The 14,469-nt window shown below is 34.7% G+C and overlaps 1 protein-coding gene across 1 annotated transcript in view; it reads right to left on the reverse strand.

Annotated features, from left to right (window-relative positions):
* TRDN (triadin) overlaps positions 1-14,469 on the reverse strand; it is a 393,952-nt gene that overhangs the window by 334,141 nt on the left and 45,342 nt on the right. The window contains exon 2 of the mRNA XM_058735145.1: positions 10,339-10,548. Within this exon, the coding sequence (XP_058591128.1) occupies positions 10,339-10,548 (210 nt within the window). The remainder of the gene's footprint in view (positions 1-10,338; positions 10,549-14,469) is intronic.

Consider the following 14,469-nt stretch of genomic DNA (forward strand, 5'->3'; position numbering starts at 1 on the left):
AAGATCAGGACTTCTCTTGTTTAGTGGGAATCATGTAAAAAATAAAATAAAATAATAAAGGGCAGACACAAAGCTTTTGAAGTACATAAGATTCTAAAAGATAAAACTCATGTGATTCACAATTTTGAAAAAAATAAAATACTTGCAGATGTTGGATAGTTAGATGCTTTTAAACCAAAGAAAAACTAGGATCCTGATTTAAAAGCACTTTTGGTGAGCTAATTGTTTTATTGACTGCACAAGGAAATGACTGTCACTTTTCTAATCTACATTTGAATAGTCATAGTGTAGCTCCAATCCTTGCCATTCAACATCTGAGGCATGGGCATTTTCCTTCTGCTTTTTAACATTTTCTCAATTCAAAATTTCCCATACTCATCTTTACTATTAACTGACTTCAGTATTTTAGAAACCTGCACTTGTATGCAACCCTAATGAAATTAAAGACAAGCAATTTTAGTTGAAATTACATGGCTATTTCAATATTTAATAGTTTCATAGAAATTTTTCCAAGTTATTTTCTGCGATTCTTCACCTGTAACTTTTTGATGCAATAAGGAAAATTAGTGAATGCAAATAGATGTACATTTCACCTCTCTTTTCCAATATGACCCCGATCAACCAATTTTTTGCTGGCAAAATTGTGTTGCAAATGTTGAAGCCTGGAATATTTCCAGCCTACTAGAGATAGACCCATGTCAAATAAAGGACATTTTATATTCTGAAACAGAATTGCAAGCAACATCTGGCTTCATTTGCCCATGTCAAGTATCTAAATAAAATAAAAGAATCTTATTATACTTTTATTAATGAGCATGGTGTGGATATTATTATATTAATTGAAATCCCAATTTGCTTTCTTCATTTAAAAAATCATATCTTAAATATCAACACAGTTCTAATGCTACAATATTAATAAATAATGGAAAAGCAAGTTTTCTGCAGATTTACAGATTTCCAAAGATTTGTTTCCAAGCTAACATTCAGTGGCATTAATTTGCTGGTAGCATAAGAATAGTTGAAATGTCACAGTACTCCAATTGGATGACTTACTTGGATCATTATATTACAAACTTAACAGACCAGTGGAGAAAGGAGTTATTAGATTTGGGATTAATACAGCAATTAGCATATCTGGAATAATTACTTCATAAACATGTGTTTGGTCAGTCAAGGTTTAGTTTTGGAAACTCTCAACTGTATTATGTAGTCTCTTTAGCTATTCTATTGCTCAGTGTTAGCTGAGTAAATAATTTTGAAGTTCTTTTTACCACATTAAAATGTAGTATGTAGTGCCATGAATTATGTGCTTACTATGTCATATAAGAGTAACAAACCATTTCAGAATGACTAGAACATTTACTCAATGTTAAAATAAAATAGAGTGCTTAAATCATCGGATTTCTTTAGTGTAATTGCTGGAATCTATGTATATTCACATGATATTTAAAAATTGGAAATCAAGTAGTCAATTCGTCTTTTTGAAATACGCCTATTCATCTTTTTGAAACATTGAAATATGCTTAAGGTCATGAAGAATAAATTAAAATGATACTAACTACAATTTATCTAACTATGTGTGCCATTCAAAATTCCAAGTGTTTTGTATGTATTAACTTATTCAGTGTTCACAGAACCATATGAATCGGTACTATTATTACCTATGGAGAATGAAACTGAGGCACAGAGAAGTAAATTTCCCAAGATTGCACAGCTACTGATTGGTAGAGTCAGGATTCTAATCCAAAATTCTAGCCCCCAGAGCCTGCATTCAGCTACTGTGGTTCTGGTCTTGAAGTCCATGTGTTCTTTTGTTATTATTGTTTCGTTCCTTTGCTTATTTTTTTCTAAGTTTCTTTGTTTGCTTGGCAGATATGCTTAGCAAATAACTTCTGTTTAGATCACACAAATTTTATTGAAAAATATGTGTCAGTCAGTAGACAGGGCAACAATATTATTAAGATGAATAAGAAAATCCTTACCTTTTAGATGCTTAAAGTCCAATCAAGGAAATAGAGGTTTACAAAATATTTTAATTGCTAATACTAATATTATCAGAATCATCATAAACTAATATTTCATGAAGAAATACTATGCTCATTACTCAGCATTCAGAGTATAAAAAATGCTACTACCTTTTCCGTTATTTATTTACTTATTTATTCATTCATTCTTTCACCTCAACATTCATTCAAATATTTATTGCATTCATACTTTGTGCACTTCTAAGCACTTGAAAAATTAAATGAAATAAAGCCATTTCTTTACAAACCTAACAGCTCAATGGAGAAGAGAGATTTTAAGTAAATAATCACACCCAATTAAATATATAATATGTAAATTGCAAATATACACTATGAGTGAAGAGTAAATAATATAATGAGGAATTATGATAAAGTCACTTGATTTACATTGAAAGTTCAGGAAAGGTTTTTCTAAGAAAGTGAATTTAATCAGAGCACTGAAAGATGCATAATAGTGAATTCATCAAAAAGGTGAATATTAACAGATGGTATGATTCATAATTGTATCCATCTATATGGGTAAATTTATAATAAATCTAACATAAAGCCTCATTTGGTAAGGTTCAAATGAGTGGTATAGAACACTGGTATCAAACTTTTAGATTTTTTTTTTACCTTGAAATACACCACCAGCGAAAACCTGGAACCCAACATTAAATTGCCAACCTTTTATTTTATAGAAGAATGCCATTTAAAAACAGTGACAGAAATAATGTCTGTCATTATCATCATTTCGAAAGAGAATTTTAAGTCCAAAAATGTAGGAACAATGAAATTAAGGACCCTTCTTTAAAACAAATAAATTTTGCTTTATCTTTTCCCTCATTTCATGAAAAATCGACACACTTTGATTAGGATCTGGAAAACACTGGACTATGGAAATTTATGCTTCCTTGAGGTATTTATAAGCAGACTGGATGTGGGTAATGAGATGTGTCCATTTAGATGTAGTGACCAAGAAGACCAAACGGGCCTGGGACATTGAACAGAAAAGTGGTGATCAAAATAAGACTTGAATCAGAATCAGAAGCTCACAAAATGCCAACTATACTTGAAAAGTCAGTGCACATGAGAACTGATAAGTCTAAAATGTTGCATTTAATTGTCTCAGTTTTTCAAGTCTCCTAAAATGTGAGAACATATTCATATACAGACAGTCACACAGACATCTCTATACGCACACACATAAATATACATATATACATAACTATTAAATGTTAAATTTATACATTCTGATTGGCTATGGGTCTTCCCTGAATCATTTACTCCTCTAAACTCACAGCCTGACAAACAGTGCACCTGCTTAACTGGGCTAAGTGCCAGGAAAAAAAAAAAAAAAACAGGGAAATTAATTTCCAAGAGCAGTAGATAAATGGCACACCTCATTAGAAAATCTATTTAAAAGGCACATCAGGAGATGTCTGCAAGACTTTCATAAGAAATTGATGCTTCCTACCATCATGTCCTTGCTGGCTTTCTTCTCAGATTACTGATCTTACTTCCCAGTAATAAGATTCAAATTCAAGTTATGCTTAATGAGTGCCTTGTATGTGCCAAGCACGTATGTTTTACATGGATTATTTTATCTAATTTTTACAAAATTGTTTTGAAATAAGTATGTGGAATGCATGCAAAAATTACCAAATGTGCTTCTTTGAGACCTCTGGGTATAGCCATAGAATGATTTTTCCCTCTTATGGAGGAGGATGCTAATAAATTATAACCCTTGTTCTTAGGCAAGAAAAGCCACAAGTTACTACAATTTATTCCTGTACCTTCTGACCTAGAGGGAAATCATTATTATCCAAGAGCGCCTAAGTTTGCAATAATCTCTTTAGAAATCCTAGTTTTTGCATTTATTGTTTAGAGAGAAAAGTGTTCCCTTTATAAATAACGCAAACAAGTTTGTAAGGAATTTCAATCAAAGCCCACAAATTTTGATCCTGAAAGAGTTACTAAGTCATCAGGGCACTCCTCTGTTTTCTGGAAGAACTTGCTGGCTGTGTCTGCAGAAGCTTGGGGGCAAGGCATCCAGCAGCCTTTGTGACCCTCTAGACTCAATTAATAAGAAAGCAATGTTGCCCTGCAATAACCAACCCTTCCCAGACCCCCATCTTTGTTTTTCTGAAGACTTTCATCTTCCGGAAGAAAAGTAGAGGCAAGATGAATAGTATCTGGCTGATCAGACATCTTGGTTTGTGTCTGTTGCCCTGAGACAAATATTAACAGCTCTCCATTTCACTCTCACAAGTGTCCTGTTTTGGATGATAAATTATACAGTCATCCTATGTGGTGGCTTTGTATGCTCTTAAATCACTAAATTGGAATGACATTTCCCAGCATTCCCTTACGTGTAAGGTCCAGGTAACAGTTGGGCACAAGAGAAATTTGCATGAGCTTTAGAAGGCAAAAAAGAAGTAATAACCATTGCTTATTTTCTGAAGGTTGGTGTAGGGCAGGTGCTGTTGCAGCTCAAGCACATTATCACTGATATGCTGGCTGACCTTGACATGTGGCAGCAGCCGGCAGCATGCTCTCATTTCCCCCTGGACCGCCTCCTCCAGCATCTCCAAATCTTGGCCAGGCGCTTGTGCAGTTCCATAGTGGAAGGCACCAATTTATCTTGCAGCTCACCCACATCATCGTAATTTGAGGTGGTCAAAGTCAAATGAGGGCTCTAGTTTGTCCTTGTCAGTTCCAGTTTGTCCTCAGTCTCCCCTATGCTATTTCCATCTGCCCTTTCCAATGACAGGGTTCAGGACATGCTACCCCAAATATGGCACCTTGGCATATTAAATATTTTCAGTTGAAAGAATTTGAGAAATGACATTGTGCAAAAAGGACTTGCTGATATTCCTCTGAAGCAGGCCATAAAACTCTCATGACAAAGGTGTCCTCCCTAAACCCAGAGGAAGGGAATATCCTTATTTCCAAGATGCTCAGAGCAATGTGAATGAACAGCCCTTGCTGTTTCCCTCAATTTACGACACTTAGCTCCTACTCTTTTTATTCTGTCACATTTTTCCACCACTTTCCACTTTTCATCAAACCTAGCATAAAAATGCTCAGGCTTAACTACTTCTTAAGGTCTTCCTTTCTTTATGAAGGCTCTTGTGTCTCATAAAACTTACATTAAACAAGATATTTTTCCTTTGCTATACCAACTTCCACTCTACTGACTCATGACCTAGTGCCCGATACATTGCAATAGCCTTACCTAGACTGCTGATCAGCTCCCATGAATGCATGAGCTTTACACTAAATCTTCTGTTCTGTGTCACTCATAGTGATTCTACTCTGATCAAAACCTGTGACAGATACATCATATTATTTTTGGATAGTATTAGGACTTTATATTTAGGAAGAAATGAAAGGTAGGTGAAATATCCTTTCTAGTATCTGGTTTTTTGTTTGCTTTTTTGATGTCCTAAAATTTATCTCATTTGATAAGAGCAAGCAAAGTCACACATTTTGCAGACCAGAAAGAAAAGTGCTATTTCCATCTGACAGACAAGGAAACATAAGTTCCTAGTCATGTTAGCTTATAGGTCACAGAGTTGTAGAGTGAACTCAAGTCTTCCGAAAGAGGCACATAAAAGTCAGTTCCACATATCCCTCACCAGTACGTTATTTGGGTAAATCAAACCAAATTCAGAAAATAAGGAATTTCAAAGATTGGCCTAAAGGAGAATCATTCTTCTCAATCCAGTATAGTATTTGCTTATGAAAATAGATTTTCATTTCTCTAAGAACAATTTTTAATGCCTTAAAAGCATTTACTTACTTTTCTAAAATGCCAGAGAGTAATTCAGAGCCCAGAGACAGTTATCCTGTCTGCCCTTCAGTTATTTCCAATATGCTTTCTTTTATCACCAGCCTTGTTTTTTAAACATTAATGATACAAATTTCAAAAACATTACCTATTACAAAAGACTCATCATCGTAATATTAATCCTTAGTAAATGTTTGAAATGTATCAATTAAAAATAGCATTGCAACATAGGAATACCATTTACATTTGACACTCTTATTAAAGAAAACAATTTTTTTCTGTGAATAATCTACATTAAAAAGACAGGCTAGAATTCACTAAATGGAGAAAAGAAATAAAAATTTTAATATGAGTGCATATATCTCATGCAACTAATGGTCACTATGAGTTACAAGTTTTATGCTGTAATTATACAGACTTTGAACTTATATTATTTTGGTTTCAGAAAATGCACATTCAAATTTTAATTAGCAAAAAGTATTTGAACTTTTTATTTGAAGAATGTATATATTTTTTCTTTAGAATCTTAACTCTGTGATTATTTATTTTTCATTTCAAATTCATTAGAGACTATTTATCTTCCTAGATGTGGTCTTGTGATGACAGTCACCCCAATACATCATCTTTCTCTTTGCACCTGTGGTAATTACAATAACATTTTGTCAGCTAGAGTATTGGATGGCATTTCCTTATATCTAAGCATTTGTCTAAAGATGTATAGCCTGGCAATATAATTTTCTGAGAGTGGAATATGGGGTAACCAGCCTTCAAATTGGCCCCCAACGATCATTGCTTGCTGGTATTCATACCATTTTGTAGTTAGTCTCTTAGGACAATACATAGGGCTGACATGTGAAACCAAAAGGACTTTGCAGAAATGATGGTATGTGATTTTCAAGTCTAGGTCATAAGAGGCTTTGTGGATTCTGCCATGCTCTCTCTTGGATCTGAGGGAAGTCAGTTGCCACGACGTGAAGACACATCAGCATTAACCTGACAGCAAAATGAGTGCGACAACTTGCCAGTGGTTCCACTATCCAAGAAAATCTTTAGATGTCTGCAGCCCCAGTCAATGTCTTTATTGCAAACTCAAAATATACCCTAAGCCAACAACCACCCAGCTAAGCCATTCCCAAACTCCTGGCCTGCAGAAACTGATTGAGATAATAAATGTTTATTATTGTTTTGAACCACTTATTGTTTTTAAGTTTATTTATTTATTTTTGAGAAAGAGAGAGAGAGAGCAGAGGAGGTGCAGTGAGAGAGAGAGAGAGAGAGAGAGAGAGAGAGAGAGAATCCCAAGCAGGCTGCACACTGTCAGCCCAGAGCCCAACTCAGGGCTTGAACTCACAAACCAGGAGATCATTACCTGAGACGAAATCAAGAGTCAGATATTAACCAACTCAGATGCTTAACCAAATGAGCCACCCAGGCATCTCTAAACCACTTATTTTTGAGGTAATTTATTATATAGCATAGATGACCATTATAAAATATGACAAGTAACATTGCATCTTATAAACATATTTTATTATTTTTTCATTCTGATTTTATTAAATGTATTCACTAATTTTTAGAGTTGCTCAAAAACTGGATGAAATAAAAAATGTATGATGTATTTTTTTTTCTTCATAATGTAAGAAATTGTTTCAAAATCAAAATGTCAACACTATGTATACTTTAGGAAATGGATACCAGAAAATCTACTATATGACAGGCACTCACATACAGGGATGAATATGACAGTCCCTTCCTTGGATACGTTTATGTTTCTGAGTTAGATAGACAAGCAAAAATATATTTATAATACAGTGTGCTAACTGCTGTTAATACAGTTGCCCATAAGGTAGTAAGGGAATGAAAGCACAGTACAGTGATTTTTTCTTAGGAAATCTGAGAGTGTTTCACCAAAAAAGGGAGTAGCTCTTAAGCATGAATTCATCCTTCAAGAAAATGGAGGAATGGGTACCAACTAGTTAAATTAATCAATACAGTGCTTGTGATAAAGCAGGTTTTGTTTTAAGCACTTCAAACATATTCACTTATATAATTCTCTTAACAACTTAATTACACAGGTACTATTATAGACCCCACTTTATAGATGAGGAAACTGAGGCGAAGAGAGGCTGAATGATTTTTCCAATATTACACAGCTAGGAAGTTATAAGACCTAGGGAAATCCAGCACCAGAATTCACATCTTTAACCACTTTACTACAATTTCTGCACTACTGGGGGTTGGGAGGCAGGAGAATGGAATGAACGGAAGCAGGGAAGAGTGAGAATATATGTGTCCTAGGAAAAGAATGCAGGGAAGAACAATAGTAACTATGGCTGGAAAATAGATTGCATGACCTGAATTACAAGATGAAAATAAAGAGGTAGGCCAAGGACTTGAATTTCACGGCAAAGAGTTTATACTTGGGCAATAGGAAATACTTTGCCAAAGTTATGTTTTATGAAGATACCTTTGGTGCAATGTCAAAGGGAAGATACTGGGTGAGGAAGACAAGGAGAAATTGTGTTTGTCTCCTCAACAGGGAATCAAGGTCGGAAATGCGATAATGGAGACAGTGGTAACCAAGAGAAGGGAGGGAGTTCATGAGACAGGAGAGTTAGTAGTCAGCATCCAGCATAGTGATTGATCGGGTATCCAGCAGATTTAAAAGATGACTTCAGACTTCTTTTTGTGGGGAATGGATAGATGGTTAGGTCACTAATAAATACAGGAAATGGGGGAGAGGAGGCCTCACATAGAAGATGTGCCTAATAAACACTCCTTGAAAGAAGAAATGAAGTAGCAGTAATACAGAGGCTATTTTTTTTTCCCTGTGAGATGAAATGCCAGTAACATAGGCATTATCCATAACACCTAATTAGAGTAATCCAAGGAAACTCTACCATAGATTGTGTGTCTTACACTTAAGTAATCTAATCTGAAAGTCTAATTATAGGTAGCTGCTCATTTTATAAAATAATTTAAAACAAATTCCTTGCAACAGTTATTTCTGTAGTGTACTTATTAAATTATTAACTTAACAAATATGAGATTTACATGTAATTCTTAAGATATATCTATTGGAACTATATTTTATGACCATATTTGTTTCTAAAATGTAAGTGAATGATATTCTAGAAAAGGAAAGAATAGATGAAATATCACAGTTGATAGAGGCTCAAGGGAAATGAAATTACCTAGAGTGGTATAACCAAGATTTTCACTTAAAATTCTAGGTCATAATTTTATATTATAGGCATTTCAATTGTATATTCTTTTAAGAGCCTACATTATACAATATACCAAAATTATAGCTTATTTAAAGCAAAGGTTCACAGTTCTGAATTAATAGTGTTTTTCTTTGATTGACATCATAGGACTTATCTCTACCTATTAGATAATGCTCATTTTAGGGCAGCTATCAATGGTACTGCAGGAAAAATCATCTCAAGCACACTGCCATGTAAATAAACCCAAATGATAGTGTTATGACTTTGCAATATTTATACTTACATTTCTTTTAACATAGCCATTGCCTGGCACATACAGTAGGTTCTTGATAAATAATTGCTGAATGAGTAAAATGCCATAGTAAGAAGTAGGGGAATCCCTGACTATACAGAATGCAATTTACAGTATTTATAGTTTCTGGTTCCTACTGATTTCTATTCCCGCTGGAGAAAGAAAATGGAAAGTGGGGGTTGGGGGGTGAATGGTGCAAATATGAAAGAGCACATTAAGAGCTTAATGAAATGTTTTTGCTTGTGGTCAAAAGTGATATGCATAAATTCATTCATCTATTTATTTAAAATTTATTGTATACCCGACTGAGTCCCTCCCTCAAGGAACTCACAGTCAATAGAGCATGTCAGATGTGGAAATAGACAAATATAATTTTTAAGTGTCAAAATACCTTGAACAAAGAGACAGAATGTATTCTCAAAGACTGAATAGACCATAATGAAAATCTGTCTTTCCTCACATGTGTTATTCCTGTTTTACTCCAAATCCGTAAGAACACATGGGCACTCAAGATGTAGTATCTCATTACAAGTAATTATGAGAAAATCCTTTTAACACTCTTTATTTTCAGGAACTCAAAATAGGATGTTTTGATGGGAGGAGCAAAGAAAATGTCTGGGAAGAAAGCTTGGAGCCAGATGGTAGAGGGACTTAAAAATGCTTCACACAATTTTCCACTTGTCCAAAAGTTTTTTCCTTGGTTTGGTACTGTTTTAAATTGATAAAGTCTCATTTCCCAAACCAAATCTCCACCAAACTTTTTAATCAGTTATCTTCATAGAACTGTAATGTTTGGCTTTCGGTCAGCATTACAAATATGGAAATATATTTCATTCGAAATCACTGAACAATAGACAAAGAAGGATCAAAGGAAATGGTGACAAAGAAACTAGAAGTAGTTGGCACTCAAGCACATTTGAGAGGTGCTTGATTTCTCACACTACGACATGATGAAGAGAAACAAAGACAGTGGGGGAGAACATAGTTTCTATTCATCTGAAACCCACATTTCATGACTCTTACCTGAAAAGTTTTTGTAATCCACTAGGTCAAACATAACGACAGCAACAGCTGACCATGTGATTATCAGAGCAATGACCAGAAGCCAGGCTGCTGGGGAGCTGAATGTTGTCACTATGTCTTCTGTGACCGTCCTCTTCAGAACTTTCCCAGGGGATTTGGGCACAGATCCATTTTTGCTGTCTATCACTGTGGTGGTAGTAGACGCATTTCCTAATCAAACATTCAGAAAGGAGAATTACAATTTAGAACTGCATGTCAAATGTTAATAACCAAAAACCCCCACAGATTATAGAAGTATATTTAAGTTGTCTGTACCATTTTCTATATAGCAAAGCATACCTCTTTAGTGGCAGGGACACATCTCCTGCCCACTACCCCAGTATTTACCCTCCACTCTGAAATCCACATGCCCTTGTGATTAGCACTCTTCCACTTACTAAGCACTGCAAATAATACCATCGGAGCCACAAACTTTGTCATCACCTTTAATCATGTTTATTTCTCCCTTACCACCTCCTATATCCACTACCATCAAAGGCAATCCGTTTGTTTGTCAAGTTGTTTTTTAATACCTTTTTCCTTTATTCAAGTTCATGTGTCAGTTCTGAATGTAAGCAAAAATATCTCCTCTGGGTGGTGGGGGGGGGGGGGGAGCAAAGTCAATGATAAAGTAGCACAAATGGATAAAATCCTTTTGGGATATCCTGGCTTAATTGTATAACTGGCTGTTCTATTGAGGCCATTCATTTTTATTTGTGAAGGGTCACAGAAGATTTAAGAGAAAAGCTTGTTATATGCATTAACTTTTTTATTTCTGCTTTCAAAATCTACATGTTTATGGGAGAAAATTCAAAAAATATTTTAAAAATAGGAAAATAAATAGATAAATAATTATTTGTGATCTCACCACTCAGAGGCAACTGTTAACATATCGCGCTGTTTACACCTACTTTTCTATACACACATGTAAATATATAAATATGCTGTATTTGATTTGAAAAGTCATCATCACATTCTGTTTTCCACTAGGCAATATATAATAGGCATGTTCTCCTGCCGCATGTATTCCATAAAATATCACTTAAGTGGCTGCATGGCATGTCATTTTGTGGATATGCATAATTAAGTCAAAAAGTTTTCTACCTTGGGACATGGCAAAAGTTTTCTTAGCACACATTCATAATTTTTATGTTCAGAAAATTTCCTAAACTTAGAATTTCTGGTACAAACAGTATTCTCACTTTTAAATCTTTTGAGAATATACATATGTATTTGAAAATTTGTATGTTTGTTTTTGAAGTTTATTTATTAATTTTGACAGAGACAGCATGAGTCAGGGAGGGGTAGAGGCAGAGGGAAAGAGAGAGAATCCCAAGCAGGCTCCACACTGACAGCACAGAGCCCGATGAGTGGCTCAAACCCATGAAGCCATGGGATCATGACCTGAACTGAAACCAAGAGTCAAATGCTTAACCGACTAAGCTACCCAGGCACCCCAGAAAATTAATATATTTTTGAAAATGTACATGCCAGCAGTCTCTGTTTTCTTATCTTTGACAATACTGGGTATTACCAGTGTTAAAACTATTTTCAATCACGTAGGAGGAAAGTTCTGCTTCATTTGTAGTTCTCCGATTACTAGCAATAAGCTTTTTGTATGTTTATTTTCCCTTTATATTTTATCTTTTGAAATTTTTTGCTCACTTATCCATAAACCTCCATTGAGTGTTTTAAAGAACTGTATACACATTACATGTACACAGTCATATGTATGCATATATTTTTATACAAGTATACATGTATATACAGATATCTTTGTGTACGCATGTATATGTATTTATACATATTATATATATGTATATGTGCACATACAGATATCCATATGTGTGCATGTGTATGTATCTATACATATTTATACATTTATACTCCTTGCAAGAGGGTATACATGTATGCATATATACAAACACATACATATGATAATAATACTTTATCTGATCTTAGGTTGCAGTTTGTTACCCTCAACTGTCCACCTCTTTCTTTTTGTGGTACAATATTTTTAAATGTTTATTTATTATTTTTAAGAGAGATAGTGTAAATAGGAGAGGGGTTGGAGAGGGGGAGAGAGAGAATCCCAAGCAAGTTCCATGCTGTCAGAGCAGAGCCTGACTCAGGGCTGGATTTCAGGAACCGCAAGATCATCACCTGAAGCTAAAAATCAAGAGTTGGATGCTTGACCCACTGAGCCACTCAGGTGCCCCTGTGGTATTTTAATGTACAGAGTAAACACTGGAAAATTTTGTAACTGTTTCATTTTACTCCTGCAAAGTTGCTGCCTATGTATGGCTAGAAAGCCCCCCCTCAATGGAGAGTAAGCATGTCTGTTTACATTGACAACCTGGACTCATAGAAAGTTAACTCTAGGGGTATCTTGAAATCTGAAGCAACTATATCATATTACATTTAATAACAATTCAAAATCAACCAGAAAATTCAAATGACTCTCAAATAGCATTTTCAATTCCAAATCATACAGATATGTAGTAAATAATTGAATACAAAAGAAAAAAAAATCTCTAACAATCCCAATGTTTTTGCCAAAATCACAGCTCATCACCATATTTCATATATTTTAAATATGGGCCATAATATCTATCATAATTTAACAATTAAATATAAAAAAGGAAATGTTATTACTCATCTCCTAATATATACAATTAACTATTACAAATTTTAGTTTTTACCTCAAAATTGCATTCTCAAACTAAAAAAGCAAACTCCAAATTTGGATACTTCCTTGCCACTTTTCACAAAATAAATTTCATGTAACTGGTGTTACTTCTAGAATGTGCTAAATAATAGCTGGAAAGTTTTCAAATTTTAAAACTGAAGGGAATTCTTAGTACTCCTAGGTCTCCAAGTAGAATTAAAGTGCTCCCTTCAATCTTCCAACCTCTTTCTCTACCTTTCACAATCCTTCCTTTCAGTTAGGTCCAGATTTTTCATGGAAATGGTAAAGAAAAACAGCTCTGCCACAGGTTTCATAGACAATAGAGATTAGGATTAACTTCCTGGCTAGAATGTCCCTACTGTGCTGCCTTACCTCTGAGTTAGAAATATCTATATCTAAGGAATGAGGTTAGTAAGGCCCGATTTACAGGTTTATGATGGTGGAAAAATAACTCATATAAATTGCCTGGCAAACTTCCTGCTATATCGAATTATTCAATAAATGGCAGTACAATAACTGCTAAACTATATCTTCATTATTATCAACATCACCATCGCTGTTACTTCTACTGCCACCTCCACTGCTGGTACAACCATTACCATCGTGGTAAGGAAAAACCAGAAGGGCAAGAGCAACCTTAGAAACTACAGTTGAGGCTGAAAAACTAAGTTTTCAATAAATGCAGGCATTTGTTTTCTTTAATAAGCATATACGTTAGGCTAGACCAAACCAAAATGGAATGCTATAATTGCTTCAATGACATTCTTTCCTTTTTTTAAGGTTTTTAAAAAATATTTATTTATTTTGAGAGAGAGAGCACAAGCGAGGGAAGGGCAGAGAGGGAGGGAGAGAGAATACCAAGCAGGCTCCACACTGTTAGTGCAGATTCTAACACACCTTGAGATCATGACTTGAGCCAGAATCAAGAGTTGGATGCTTAACTTACTGAGCCACCAAGCTACCCCTTAAAGGTTTTATTTTTAAGTAACATTTCCACCCAATGTGAGGCTTCAACTCACAGCACCGAGAACAAGACTTGCACACTCTACTGAGTCAGCCAGGCACCCCATGACTCCTTCCACAACTTTCTTGAATCAGCTAATTTACTTCTTGTGATACAGAAGTGGGACACAAACTGTAATTCATTCATATTAACAGAGAGTGTTTTGCCCCATTAACAAATTAAGAGAGAATTATATATAAGAAATAAAGTTATTTTGTTACAATACAAATGTTTGCAGCCTAATGGAACTCATTAACCAGAAAGACAAATTTCAAAACTTCTAACAGCTATGTACATGGGGTGCTTAGAGTTTGAATCCAGTTCATATGACAATTTTTAGTTATTGGGGAAGAAATGAAAATAGTGCATTAAAATTACTCTAGTTAATAAAGTGTAAAAT

The sequence above is a fragment of the Neofelis nebulosa genome, chromosome 6, assembly GCF_028018385.1.
Source record: "Neofelis nebulosa isolate mNeoNeb1 chromosome 6, mNeoNeb1.pri, whole genome shotgun sequence".
NCBI lineage: Eukaryota > Metazoa > Chordata > Mammalia > Carnivora > Felidae > Neofelis > Neofelis nebulosa.